Source organism: Mesoplodon bidens (genome assembly GCF_964165515.1).
Source record: "Mesoplodon bidens genome assembly, chromosome: 16".
NCBI lineage: Eukaryota > Metazoa > Chordata > Mammalia > Artiodactyla > Ziphiidae > Mesoplodon > Mesoplodon bidens.
Genome location: NC_138173.1, coordinates 10,014,532 through 10,030,064, shown reverse-complemented (window position 1 = coordinate 10,030,064; position 15,533 = coordinate 10,014,532). Strand labels below are relative to the sequence as shown.

At 40.6% G+C, this 15,533-nt stretch overlaps 1 protein-coding gene across 1 annotated transcript in view; it reads right to left on the bottom strand.

Annotated features, from left to right (window-relative positions):
* Window positions 1-15,533, bottom strand: part of NKAIN3 (sodium/potassium transporting ATPase interacting 3) — a gene marked incomplete at both ends in the record, with an annotated part of 516,754 nt that overhangs the window by 8,069 nt on the left and 493,152 nt on the right. The window contains one exon of the mRNA XM_081258399.1: window positions 15,262-15,322. Within this exon, the coding sequence (XP_081114525.1) occupies window positions 15,262-15,322 (61 nt within the window). The remainder of the gene's footprint in view (window positions 1-15,261; window positions 15,323-15,533) is intronic.

The window sequence follows — 15,533 nt, the reverse complement described above, 5'->3', positions numbered from 1 at the left end:
CTAAATCTCGTTTTGGGAAAATAAGGGAAGGTACATTTTTGCTTCTTAAAGATCATACCCACAACATTTGCCAGATCATATTCTGTTACATTTTATTGAACCAGACTTTAATCATGACAGATTATTGATTAGAATTTCATCGTATAGCCATACAGAACAGCTATTAAAGGTCAACAGTTTTTTGGGGGGAGGGGCATTGTTTTCACAGTTGTGTAGTATTTGAATCGCATCCTAAAATTCTGTTATTCTCATGACAATCTTCACATATTGAGTACTTGCTAACAAGACATTTGACTTGGAGCAAGATCGCTGGGTGTGTTACATATGCCTCTCCACATCCAATTAAATTTTACTGTGCTAGCCCGTTATTTTTCTTACATCATGCAAGTAATTTATATTCTTACTCAATATTTAAATATGAATGCTTTAGTTTTAACCTAGTGAGTGCACAATTTATCTTTCTTTACCTATTTATGAAGAATTTCATTGCTATCCTTGTCGGCACAGATGGGTGTTTGAAAGCATACGGATTTTGGTCCCTGAAATATCTGGATCAAATATTAGTTCCACTTCTTGCAGGCTGTGAGCTGGGAAAACTCTCAGTGTACTCGTCTGTACAATGAATACAATGACTGCCTGCCAGGGTGTGGACGCCCTAGGTGAGATAAAAGCCTTGGAGTGCGTGCAGCAGACTACAGGCTGCTATTGATTTATTCACACATTTATCTTATTCCGATGACACATTCCCATCAACTACTGATTTCCAAAATTTCAAAACCTTTGTTTATCTTAGGATAACAATGGTTTGTGAGAATTCCAGCATTCTATTCCCCCCTTCCCCAGAAGAGCATCTGTCCTTGGGGAACTTGTATTGAGCTTGCTTCTAGTCTGATTTTCTCTTATTTGGAAAGAGTAGCTAGTCTGGAGGAGGGAGGATTGATTAGTCCATCACGTTTTGAAGGCTGAGGTTTCACCTTCTCTGAGTGTTTTTTTATTCTGGAAAATTAAGCTTCACCATATAAGGACACGGCAAGGAAGAAAGTAAAGCTCAAGGGAGGCAGAATTTTCAGAGTTCAGTGTCACGTGGGATTGTGGCTCTCCCTCTGTCCAGGGGTGGTGCTGGGCACTCCCTGAGCACGTGTCCAGCCCATATAACCCGCCCAGTGCACCCGTGACCCGCCTGAGTGCACACGGAACACCTTTTTTTTTTTTTTTTTTTGGCTGCATTGGGTCTTTGTTGCCGCGCGCGGGCTTTCTCTAGTTGCAGCGAGCGGGGGCTACTCTTCCTTGCGTTGCGTGGGCTTCTCATTGCAGTGGCTTCTCTTGTTGCGGAGCACTGGCTCTAGGTGCGCGGGCTTAGTAGTTGTGGCTCGGGGGCTCAGTAGTTGTGGCTCACGGGCTCTAGAGCGCAGGCTCAGTAGTTGTGGCGCACGGGCTTAGTTACTCCGCGGCATGTGGGATCTTCCCTGACCAGGGCTTGAACCCGTGTCCCCTGCACTGGCAGGTGGATTCTTAACCACTGAGCCACCAGGGAAGTCTGCACACGTGACACACTTGATCACCATTTTTTTTAAAGCTTTTAACTGCCATTGTTTTTATTCTCTAGTCCTTTCCCCCCACAGTAGCACAAATACTGAGGGAAGATCTCTCTCTTTTTTTCTTGGTATTTCAAGTCACTCCGTGGGATTCTTTGTAGGTAATATATCCCTTTTATGCAAAGTGCACAGAGTGATTTTTCCTAATGCTTTCAGTGTTATTCCTTTAGATGCAGGGATGCACTTATTCTAGTTATTCTGTAAGAATCCCATGGACCGTCTCCAGTATTTTGTCTTTGATTCTTGCAAGGGGGAACCTGGTTATAGTGTCCTTACAGGGTCCTTTGATAAGAAAGCATCTGCCACTGTGGCTTCTTTCCTCACTCTTAGTCGCTAGAGTTATATCACCTCTATAAAGATGCCTCTGACATACCAGCTCCCAGCATCCTACTTCCTCAGTACGCACATACACTTTTTTTTTTTTTTTGCGGTACGCGGGTCTCTCACTGTTGTGGCCTCTCCCGTTGTGGAGCACAGGCTCCGGATGCGCAGGCTCAGCAGCCACGGCTCAGGGGCCCAGCTGCTCCGCGACATGTGGGATCTTCCCAGACCGGGGCACGAACCCATGTCCCCTGCATCGGCAGGCGGACTCTCAACCACTGCGCCACCAGGGAAGCCCCACACATACACTTTTTAGTTTTGATTTTCTCATATTCAGAAAGAAAGGAGCTAGGTTCTCTTTTTTTTCTTTCTTATTTGTGTTTTCATCTTTAACAGTGTATTTTCTATTCCCTTTAAAGTTACTCAGCTTTTTTAAAGTGACACAAATTGTGCTATTTTCCTATTGTAGACATACTCTTAACCCTTTGCTTAATCTTCATCACTAATTTGGTGGAATGGCTGTTTACTCTTCTCAACTACAATTTGGCTTTCCTGAAGTCTCTTTCAAAGTTTTTGTAATTTTTCTATTACTATCTGCTCAGAATCACTGGTGGCTTTGTGTCACTACTGCTGGGCTCATTCAGAGGAACATTTTATTCTAGAGAAAACAAGATTTTTAAAAATTCTGAAAACACCTCCCTTTTCTATTTTTGGAGCTCCCTTTTCATTTTTATTTGGCTGAATTTCCAGCTTTTGTTTCTCTCATGGGTCCAGATCTCTGGAAGCAGATGTTCCCATAATCAGTGCTGACAGTTTCTTCCCACTTTAAAATTTTCTAAGAGTAGATAATATTTAAATAATGGCATAATGAATTTCTAAAATCTCTTTGGGGTCAATAAAGCAGAATAGAATGGCTGAGAGGAAAAATATTGCTTAAAAAGGTAAGGACTAAAAACAGTTCTAAGAATCTGTCTAAACAGATATAATTTTTCCCTTATGTAATACATTTTTTCTCAGTTATCCAATTTTTTCCCAATATATTTTTATCATTCTCATTTAAATCTAGCTAATGTTCTACTTTGCTCGATAAATCAAGTGACAAATACTTATTGACTTTGAAGTCTCTCTATAATTCATTTTTACTGTCTGCTTCTACAATTTTGAAAATTTCCCCTTTGAATATTCTTTTTTCTTTTTTAAAAATAGCCTCTATTATTACTTTTGGTTTTCCCATTTCTAGGGCAGACTCCATCCCAAAAATGCCATTTCTTCTGAGATCATTTTATAAATTCTTTTCCCTTTCTATGAATTACTGTTCAAAGAAAATTGAATCTGATTGTATTCTTCCCAAGATTAAATCCACTCATTGATTGCATGTCATCTAGCAGAGTATCCCAGCTGGAGAGGCCTGAGTAGGGTGTGGGTGTGCACGTACACACTTGCTGAGCAAGCCTTGGGGTAGCTAGCCCTTTGGGGTGGTCTTTTATTGCTCGGAAAAAGTAATTTATTTATCACAGAGTGCCTTATAAGTGTTAACTTTCTCTATAAATGCCAAGATATAAAATAGGTTGGGACTCACTGGTGTTAAGACAGAATCCAAGGTCCCTCAAAGACTGACCCCGCTGTTCACTTAGTGAACTGAACATACCCCACTACTCATCACTTCCTGAGTATCCCATGGTTTTCCCAAGCTTTTTTGACATACTTTTGCCAGTATTTAAAATGCGTTTCCTTTGTTCCCTTCCTCATGATGTAATATTCTTCATATAAGACCATGTTCTCATGCTCTGAGCAGCCATGCTTGGTGCCCTGACACACAGTTATCCTCTGCTTATTTTTTTTGTGCTTCCGATTCACTTTATACAGACCATTATCTGCACTTTACTCTTCCATAATTATTTATATGCCTTGCTCACTTATTAGAATGTAAGATCTCCTGGGAAAGGGACCAAGTCTTATTCATTTCTGTATCCTTGTGGGTCTAATACACAGAAGTCTTTCAATAACTGTTTCTTGAATGAATGAATCAAATCAATACAGGATTAGCTATTTAAACATGTTTAAAGCCCTAAAATTAATCACTAACATGCTGGAACTGGACTATACTTTTGGATATGGACAGGTTAATGACCTCAGACAAGAAGAGATTTGGGAGAAATGCTGAATCCAATCAAGCATTTAAATATCTACAAGAATTGGCAACCTACCTAGAATATAGAAAGAACACAGAATTCCTTCAGGAGCTATGGTTGAAAGAAGTCAGTGTAATGTCAACAAAGCACATGAGTCATGTGGGAAGACATTAAAATGTTTTAAAGGGTTAGTGAGTATAAAACCAACCAGAAAGAGACTCTTAATCGGAGTAAAGTCTTGTGTCTACTCAAATCTAACGTCATCTGAGTCCTGATGCTGTGGGCGGCTGAATTAATCACATTTGAAGGGTATGGAATGAGATCTCCTCTTACTCCACCAACTATTTCAAAAAGCTCTGAAAATCCATTCGTGGAAAGTGAGAATCCCCTTGGAATTGAGGTCCTGCTTCCCAGCTGAAAATCCCTTAACATATAGCAAACTCAAATTGCTTGAGATGCTTATTTGTTGGAGAAATAAATTTCAATATTTATTTCAACATTGTGGCTCCATCATTTTAAACATGTGGCTTCCAAAGCTTCTATGTTGGTCTGTATCCAACAGGCAGAAACAGGAAGAGCATGGAGAACCACATGTGGAAGTGACGTGGGTGCTAGGCCTGGAAATGGGCATGTCCCTTCTGCTCACATTCCATGATCTGGAGTTCAATGTCATGGGACACCTAACTGCAGGGAGCCTGGAAGATGCAGCCCAGCTGTGTGTTGGAAAAAGAACACACAAATGGCAAAGACCTGGCCAATCTCTGACACAAGCATGTACATTCAAGCTTTGCAGTTGACTGAACTGTATGTAGCAAAGAAATCTGTTCTCTGAGTACACCATTAACTCTAATCTGGACTTTTTGTTCTTATAATCAAAGAGAGAGGAGTGAAAAAAGAGAGCAAGTGAGTGAGAGAGCGCAAGCTCCTGTTTCCTCCTCTGAGGAAAAATGTGGACAAAACTGAAAGGCTAGTTAGGTATAAAATTTAGAATTAATTTACTTTGTGCCTCATACACCTTAGAAGGAGAGACAAATGCTTTTACTTCTCTCCTACTTTATCTTCATGTTGGCATCCAAGTTATTGGTACTCCCAAATACCTCACTTAGACCAGTTTCAAATATTGCTCCCAGAAAGAACATGAAATTATTCTTTTTTAGTCACTAAAATGCTTAGTATAAAACACACGAAGGGACTTCCCTGGTGGTCCAGTGGTAAAGAATCTGCCTTCCAATGCAAGGGAATGCAGGTTCGATCCCTGGTCAGGGAACTAAGATCCCACATGCTGCGGGGCAACTAAGCCCATGTGCCACAACTACTGAGTTCGCGCGCCTCAACTAGAGCCCATGTGCTGCAAACTACAGAGTCCACGCGCCCTGGAGCCCTAGCGCCACAACTAGAGAAGAGAAGACCTGCACGCCACAACTAGAGAGAAGCCCGTGCACCAAAATGAAGAGGCTGCATGCCTCAATGAAGATCCCACGTGCCGCAACCAAGACCTGATGCAGTCAAAACTGAATTAAAAAAAAAAATAACAAATAGATCTTTAAAAAAAATAAAGCACACGAAGATGAGTGTTCTATATATGCCTCTTAGTGTTGGTTACTTGCATGACATTTCTTCAAAGGAATTATAAAATCTGACTTCCATTACATATTTGGTCCAAGAGTATAGCTCTTGAGAATATTGTGTGCCATTTTGCTATCTAAGAGGGATGAACATCTGTTTCATTGTTTGGCCTTACTTTAAAATGCCTCTGTTTCATTGTCTGATCTTACTTAAAATGCTTTAGTGTAACAGTGAGAGTATAAGCTATATACTGGGGATGGCAAGTTAACATTTTAAGGACTTAATGATAAAACATCACTCCAAAAGCAGCCAGGGTCAGTACTTCAATATGTGTTACCTATGTTTGCATCAGAAATCTGCTTAATTTGCATGAGGATAATAGAAAAAAATTTTAATTGGTAAAATAAGTGCTCTTTGGGACTTCACTGTTGTCGCAGTGGTTAAGCCCCGCGTTCCCAATACAGGGGGCCCAGATTCGATCCCTGGTCAGGGAACTAGATCCCACATGCATGCCACAGCTAAGAGTTGGCATGCCACAACTAAGGAGCCCACGTGCCACAACTAAGACCTCCTGCAACCAAATAAATAAATATATATTTTTAAACAATAAGTGCTGTTCAAGAGATGGGACTGCCTGGGAAAACTCAAGAGATGGGGTTGCTTGGAAGCCAGAAGGGAGCAGTCAACAGTGACCTAAGTCACCCATTACAATGAAGCCCGGTAAGATCTAAGTGAACTTGACAATTAGGAGGTCATTGCTGGCCTTCGAGAGAGCACTTTCAGTGATAATATAGGACAGAAAGCCCAATGACAGAAGCCCAACAGCCGCGGCCTGACAGTGGATAGGAGGTGAGAAAGTTACACTGTCAGTCTGGACTATTTTGTAGAAAAGTCTAGATGTGGAGGGAAGAAGTGTGAGAGACAGGGAAGCTCAGTGTATACCTGGTGGGGAAACAGGGTAATTTCTTTTGTTTTGTTTTTAAACTTCTGTGGCTTTATTCATAAACTGAGGGAAAAGGTCCAATGAGAGGAAGAAACTGGGAGAGAGAAGGGAAAAAGAGATAAAGTTAGGGCAGCGGGAAGAGACTCATTAATGAAGCAGGCCCCTGAATACGTGGGAAGGATGGACAGAAAAGCCACAAAAGCCCGGGGACAGAGTGAAGGCCTCCTCTTCTATGTCAGGAGGGAGAACATCATGGATAAATACGGACAGTTCCGTTGGGAGAGAGACCCTAGGAGCTTGTGGGCACCCATGCCTACTGGCTTTCCTGTTCTTTGCTGTAGAGTCTTAGCGGGAGAGTCTGAGTGCTGAGCGGGCAGAACAGAGGAGGACAAGGGTGCGAGGATCACGTCACCTCTCTGGGCTTCATGTCCTCATTGCTAAAGTGAGAGTAAGGACTCCAAAGGCTCGGGGTAGGGAGCACTCATACTGCAGTTTTAAGGGACCCGGAGAAGGCACAGACTCAGAATGGGTGAGAGGAGGGGGCAGAGGTGGCCGGCTCATGTGCGCACGTGTGACCTCATGGGGCTGCCTCAAGGCCAGTTGGTGCAACACGTTCTTCTCTGAAGCTCAGGGCCGGCTGGAGAGACGAGGGCTCAGCCTACCCCTGGTGGGGCAAGCAGAACAGCTCAGTGTGAGGATTGAGAAGTGTGTGTGTGGCGGGCGTTGCGATAGGGATATTGAATTTAGAATTAAAATGGAAACACACGGGCCCTGTCGGAACGCTGTTAGCTGCTATCTCGCTTGGGCTCCTAAATGTTCCCACTAATAACCCACAATAAAACCATTGCCCAGGATCCACATAAAATCCTCACAGCCCATTATTTTTTTGTCACTGCATTTAGGGTGCCGTGAGGATGTGATTTTTTTTTTAATGTTGAGCCTTCTTTTTATTTATTTATTTGTATTTTTGGCTGTGTTGGGTCTTCGTTTCTGTGCGAGGGCTTTTTCTAGTTGTGACAAGCGGGGGCCACTCTTCATCGCAGTGCACGGGCCTCTCACTGTCGCGGCCTCTCTTGTTGTGGAGCACAAGCTCCAGACACGCAGGCTCAGTCGTTGTGGCTCACGGGCCTAGTTGCTCCGTGGCATGTGGGATCCTCCCAGACCAGGGCTTGACCCCGTGTCCCCTGCATTAGCAGGCAGACTCTCAAAGACTGTGCCACCACGGAAGCCCCTTCTTGAGCAAAGGGCATGCCACATGCCCTTTGGTAACCAAGAGAACCTGACAGCTCCGACCTGTCTGACCAGGGATGGAGGGAGGTGAGATTATGTCTCCTTCAAGCTAACAGGCATCTGTGTAGAGCGCTTGCTTTAAGGGGTGAGGCTGATGCTTCATAATCCCTGGGCTGCTAATCTGGATCAGAGAGATCAAGATGTTCTGAATAGCTGCCTATATTTACCATTTGTAAATGAATGAAGGAAATGTGATGCACTTGATGGTACCTTGAGATAACCCCCAGCTCTGGGCGCCATCTACAGGGCTGTGGTGTTCGAGCTGAGTGCCTTGGGGATCCCCCAAGGGGTGATTCCATTTGTTAATGGGCGCAGACCTAGATATTGGCAGAGTGACGACCACCTTCATTTAAATAATTTCTAACATACAGTTTCAAGTGGGAACACAGAAAATTAAACCCCCTCTGGGGTGTCGGTGTTCTTTGCTTGTTGGTGCCAACTTTCTGTCAAAACAGGCCACAATTAGTAGCCAATGAAAACTTCCAGGAAATATAAGTGTACAAACCATTTATACCTTATTGCAAATTAGTCAGATTTTTTTTTCTATAGTGCAAGGAATGGGAAATTTAAATTTTCATAAGGTGTGAGGACAGAGATGTGAGAGATAATGTAATGACATGAGGGCATTTTCCTTGCTATGTGTTTTGTACATATTTGCACAGAATTTCACATCTTATTTGTACGACAAATATTTACTGATTTCTTATGATGTTCCAGAAACTGAACCAGGTCCTTGGATCCCAGGGTGGGCAGGGTATGATCCCCATGCTCTACAAGCATGTGGGGAACACAGTTAATTAAAAAATAAATTGAGCCCAGGTTCAGAGGGTCTACTGAGGCATGGGGAAGAGGGTGTCCTGGGGAAGAATGTTGAAGAACACGTACTTGAAGGGAGGTGGCCGTGTCTCATCTGGTGACTGAATAGTTGTGGGAGGTGAGGAAGAGTCAAGGAATGTGCCCAAGGTTCTAGCTTGTTTGGAGAATGGTCATTCATATAAATGGAGACAGAGAATAGAAACGGAAGAATTCTCCCCCACCTCTGCCAATGCAACTGCTAACCAACCTTCCGAGTCCATTTGCTTGCACAGTTCTTCATTCAATACTCACTCATTATCTATTGTACAGAGTGCCCATTATGTCAGGAAATGGGCGAGGCCCTGGGGATATCATGACTTTTAAAAATTACAGTTGTGTTAAATGTTTCCAAGGAAAATGCAGTGTGCAATGAAACCATATAAGAGTATATCCTGGGTGCCCTCAACTAGCCTGGGGAGGGTGAGAGGGAAGTGGCTAAATTGGGGAGAGACAGTTAAGCTGAGATCGGAAGGATGTATATAAGTTAGTGAGTCAACAGAGGGAGGAACGGGCTTGGTGAATGTAGGAAAACAGATGTAGCTGGAGATGAGGAAGTGAGGAGGGAAGAAAATACGGCTGTGGATAGTCCCTAGTTAGGTTGAAATATAGGGGTTCTGGGTTGGAGAGACACAACCGTCTGGGTTCCACTTCACCATGAGGTTAGCTGACTTTGGAGCTTGTTCTAGTAAAACGGCTTCTCTAGTCTCCATGGAAAGTTCCCCTCTCGAGTCACTGGTTTGGGTACTTTGGTGTTTATGACATTCTTCTTGAGAGATACTGTCTTCTTTTCAGCTTTGATGAGGTATAATTGACAAAACTGTAATATACTTAAAGTTTGCAACATGGTGATTTGATATATGTATACATCGTGAAAGGATGCCTACCATGGACTTAATTAACACAGTCGTTACGGAGACAGACTGTCTTGCTAACCTGCCCAAGGACTGGAATCCTCTCTGAACCAGAGCACTATAGTTAGAACCCTATTCTGTGCGGCCTGACCTTCCCATGTGTGGGGCTGGCTTAGGTCTCCACCCTGTTGGACCCAACTTTTTGACCGTACGTCTGTCCCCTTGGCCGTATTTTGCATTTGAGTTCACTCTATGGCGCATCTATCTTCCAAGTCTCTGTTGCCTCCCTGATGTCTTGTCCAGCAGTCCATAAACTCAAGCTCTTGCTCTAATGTGGTATAGTGGAGGTTTACTCCATCTCCCTATATCTGTTTTTCTTTTTAAAGATTTTTTGATGTGGACCATTTTTAAAGTCTTTATTGAATTTGTTACAATATTGCATCTGTTTTACGTTTTGGCTTTTTGGCCCCGAGGCATGTGGGATCCTAGCTTCCTGGTCAGGGATCTAACCCACACCCCCTGAATTGGAAGGCGAAGTCATAACCACTGGACTGCCAGGGAAGTCCCCATCTCCCTATATCTTGACCTTCAAAATTACTAAAAATCCATCTGATTATGCTAAAGAGATGCAGGACCTCCATTTGTTAAACATAAATATTTGTAAGTTGGATAAAGGTGGTCAAAAGGTACAAACTTCTAGTTATAAGATAAATATAATAAATACTAAGGGTGTAATAACAACATTATTAATATAATTAACACTGCTGTATGTTTTATATGAAAGTTAAGAGAATAAATTCTAAGAGTTCTCATCACAAGGAAAACTTTTTTTCTTTTCTTTTGTTTCTACATGCAATGATGGATGTTCACTAAACTTATTCTGGTAATCATTTCATGATTTATGTAAGTCAAATCATTATGCTGTACACGTTAAACTTATACAGTACTGTATGTCAATTATATCTCAATAAAACTGAAAGAAAAAAATTGTAAATGTACCAAGCATCTCACTAAATTCTGAACATAATCCTAACACTTCATCAAATTTGAGAACCTTGTAATTTTGAAATCCATTTTGAAAAATGAGTTGCTGGGCCAAGAGAATTTACTAATAAAGTAAACTTAACTATCATTTAAAAATATTTTTATTATTTTATTTTTTGGCCACGAGGTGCGGCTTGCAGGATCTTAGTTCCCCAACCGGGAATCGAATCAGGGCCCCTGGCAGTGAAGGCACTGAGTCCTAACCACTGGACAGCCAGGGAGTTCCCTCAACAATCACTTTTTTTTATTAGATGCTATGTGCAAGGCATTTTCTAGGATCTAGAGTTATATCTGGGAACATAAAGATTCTGACTGAAGAGATTTTGTATTCTAGTAGGAAGGTTAGGTAGTAATTTTGTAGCTGTTTGGCAGAGTTATTGGGACATGCTTCAGGCTCTAAATCTAAGCTGTGGTGAGGAGAGCTGTAACTCACCAGATTGTTACCAAAAGAAATATATACTCTCTGAGAATCAGTAGATTCTTCATGGCTTATTGGACCAGTACTATGACTCCTTTGAAATATGGACTGTGACCACGGGATCATCCTTACCTGGGTCTCATGTATTTCTCCATCCTTGACTCTCACAAATTTCCCCTGTCCCTCCACCCTTGTATGGTCAGGCCACCCAAGAGGGCTGTTCTCTTGCTCTCTGTACATCCCCTGCTGGACCAGTCCCTGCTTCACCTACACCCTACCCACACGACTGACCTTCCTTCTTAATCATAGAGCTTAATCAGTAAATGCCGGTGTACTTGCCCCTGACCCCTGTTAGTAATTGTTCTAATCTTTATATCAAAATGTCTCCACTATGTTAGTTTGTCAAAGGGGTGGTGAGGGGAGTGCTTTTCTGCTGTTTGCCCTGGTAACCAATTAGTCAACCTGATAGTGGGGTGTCGCTCCAGGTCCCTTTCTGCTTCAGACGTGTAAGATCCCCCACTCATTAAACCATTGATGTCTCTGTTGCTGACTCTGGGCTTTTTCTTCTGTATTGAGGCTTGGCCTCAAGGGGTCAAATGGTTGTATAAAGAGCTATTTTGAGATTTTCCATGTAAAATGCTGAACCCACATCTGGGGAGTTCATTTTCTTTTCAAAAACGAATGCTTAGGATTTTCGATGTACATTTCTCCTGCCAATCAACATATACAGCCCAGGCTGGTCTTTGTGAGCCCGACAGACATCCCATTTGCAGTTCGTAACCTAATATCAGAAGAAGTTGTGCTAGCAACATCTCCTCTGAAAAAGCCTGGCAATATTTATACAGGTTAATACTATTTTTCAGTATTTTTTGCCTCCCCTCTACACTTCCTTGAATTAAAAATGTTCTTTTTAGTAAATCTGACAAGGCACTAACAAGCCCACAAGTTCATTTCAGCAGTAGATGGTTCACACACAAGATGTTGACTTTTTTTTATGGTTATTTTTTATTTTATTTTTTTAACATCTTTATTGGAGTATAATTGCTTTACAATGGTGTGTTAGTTTCTGCTTTATAACAAAGTGAATCAGCTATACATATACATATGTCCCCATATCTCATCCCTCTTGCATCTCCCTCCCACCCTCCCTACCCCACCCCTCTAGGTGGACACAAAGCACCAAGTTGATCTCCCTGTGCTATGTGGCTGCTTCCCACTAACTATCTATTTTACATTTGGTAGTGTATATATGTACATGCCACCCTCTCACTTTGTCCCAGCTTACCCTTCCCCCTCCCCGTGTCCTCAAGTCCGTTCTCTATGTTGACATGTTTTTAGCACTACAGGTTCCAAATAGCTTGGTCTCACAAAAGTGTTCACAGAGATTGATAGATTTTAAAAAAGGAAATAAAAAATGAAACATATATAAATAGGCTTTTTCATTAGAATGAATGATGAAAAGTATTGACCCTACCTAGCAGTACTCTTGCTTTTGTGAGCTTTTTATTTCATTGTCTTTGACCTGAAATCATAGTCTTTATAGGAAATGGCTAAAGAGGCTGAAAGGTAACTAAGAAGATGGGTGGCTGGAAATAAATGTTTCCTCAAGCATTTATTACCCTTCAGAAATGTCCATCAGCTGAAATGTTACGCCCATAGAACCACTTAAGCAGTGCAGAGGAGAGAAGCGGGTAGTTATTAATTTTTAAGGCTGGCTGACAGCTTTCAGTCCAAGAAAGGCTTAACTTTGCATTTTGAATAAGGCAGAGATTTTCATTAGTTAGAATAGAAATCGAAATGATAAATGATATATTGTCTGCCAAAATACTGTGACATTACATTATCTACTTGCAGTTACCTTTCAGAAGAAGCTTTCCAGAAGCATACTTAGATAAACTGGAAGGCTACCAGTATTATTTTCTTATTTTATGTTTAAATTTTGGAAACATAATTCAAAGGACACATCTTCTCGACTGTGGGTTGGAAAGGGCAGTTCATTGTTGCACCCGAAACCTAAGTGTTGGCACAAATTGTACTAGTCTATGAGATCATTGCAATTGGTTTCAGACATTTCTTTTTGCTCACATCTGCCTTCTGAAGACTCTAGAACAATTTAATTAAAATTACACTCTGATTCCTACTGCTTTCAATAAAAAATATAAAATTACCCTCACTTGAAAACTATCAGACTAAAAGATTTGTGATTGCTTTCTACTGTCATCTTGCTCCCTGCCGATTATCATGTCAGGCTGGTCTAGGGCATGTTTACTTTGTTTTGAGCACCCAAGACCCTTTTGGCTCTAAGTATTATTTAAATTGATGGTAACATAACTACTTTATACAGATGTCTCTTGGTAACTTAATGTAGGGCCTTAATAATAAACAGTACAATTAAACCATTAATAGAATAGGCTGCTAGCAGGTGCTTCAATGCTGGTTTGATGGGCATTAGAATAGCTGATTCAGAGGTTTCTATAGAGAAACTTAAGCTAGTTAAAGACTCTAAAATCAATAAAACTACGATATCTGCCAGTAGCAATATGATCCATATACACTGACATTATTTCTCTTAAAAAGGCTGATAGAAGGTCAAAAATCTTTTACCCAATTTGGATGAGCCTTTTATTTTGCATGACATTTTGCATTTCCAAGTTTTGCTTAAAGTCACAAGCTTCAAGGAAAAGCCCTTTATATATTTATTCTACTAGATAAAAGAAGATTATTGATTAATCTACCTGTCCTCACACAATAAAATGGGGATGAAACATTAGCATCATTTGAGAACCTCTAATCAGTTCGGTGAGGAGAAGAAGCAGGATCATTTTGGTACCTATTCAAAAGTACTTTATAAGGTATTCAGCTGGGATTTATCAATCAGTGTATCATTTTGGGGGAAGAATTTATTCAGCACCAATTCTAATAATTTTTTTCGTTTTCAATTACAGTTAAAATTTTTCTTGCTCAACCGGTTGTTTTTTGGCTGTCAGGCTGTCTTAGCTGTGAGTTGGAAGCATGCTGCTGATTTTCTGTACATTAACTTTGTCAAATTGTGGAGCTACTAAATGGAACACCTGAAAATGTACTTTTTGAAGTTAACCTCATAGTCAAAAGTATTATCATTACAACAGCACTTTTGAAATGTCAGAAACTTTCCAGCTCGTCTAGCATTAAAAAACAAAACAAAACAAAACAAAGCCCCAAGCAAGCACAAAAGAGATGATGTGGTACGTTTGCGTGTTTTCACTGCCTGATGAGTTTAATCTCAAGGTCTAATATTTCTTCCAGTTGGTTAAATAAATCCTCATTGTTAACTGGATTCCAGTTCATACACCATGCACTATACCTATTTGGTGGCAAGCACTCATCAGACCCTTTTGGAGTTGTGTTCTAGAAAGAAGTCGTAATGGCTAGCTAGACACTTATCCTCATATTTTTAAGAGTCAACTTTGCAATCCAGAGAGTATCTGTAGTGGTATAACCAAATCCATGGGATGGTTGGGTATGATCTGTTTATCTAATAATTTATTTTTTTTAATTAAAATTTTCTTTGGTATTACATGAACCCATAATGGAGTGGTGCCAAGAAGTGCCTTAGACATTAGCAGGTGCTCCATAAATGCCACTCGTTAACCTATGTTGCTAAATCTCTACCCACATAACTTTGGGTAATATGTCTTTTGTGTGTGTGTGTGTGTGTGTGTTCTGCTAAAATGTGACCACTTAGCTTTTTATCATTCCATTAATTCTTTTTCAGCATCTCTCTTTTTTTTTTTTTTACATCTTGCATTGAAGGTTGTCATTTTTAGTTTTCTCAGAGTATTTTATGTAGTTTATGTATGTGTAGTTCTTGGTAGACTGTTATTGTATTGATGTTATTGCTATTAGTCAGATATCAAAATTCTGCAGCCAGCATACTTACAATTAGTGATGGATAAAACAACCCCAATTTTCTACTCTGAGAAACGTTTAGGTCTCTGATGAAAAGTTACTAAAATGAAACAACAGCCATCTGTAGGTGTCCCTGTCTCTGAGCATCCTCCCACATGACTTGGATTGAGAGTTTCAATACTTAGTGCCATCTTGTTTGTGTGCAGTATAGTTTGTAAATGTTTGATTGTAACTTTACTATGCTGATTTTCATCATTTAAAATTCCAAATATAAAAGATTTCATGGTCCTGTAATGATTAGTTTTGGAAGCTATATCTCAGATAAAATAAACCCACAGGTAGGTAGAATAATACTTACAGGTGTCCTCTTCTTCCATGAAAATACTGATCACATAACAGGCATACACAAAACCAACCAACTGCAAAGGAGAAAAAAATATCTTAAAAATCTAGGACAGATGTCTATAATTAAAAAGCCTATGTAACCAATAGACAAAGAATACACAGTATTATCGTCTATGAATTTGTAATAGAAAAAAATCTTAAATGCTATTTAAATGTTTTAAAATAATAGCTATGATTTTAAAGAACCTTTTCATTTCTACTTAGGTTTAATAGCTTTCTAAAGTA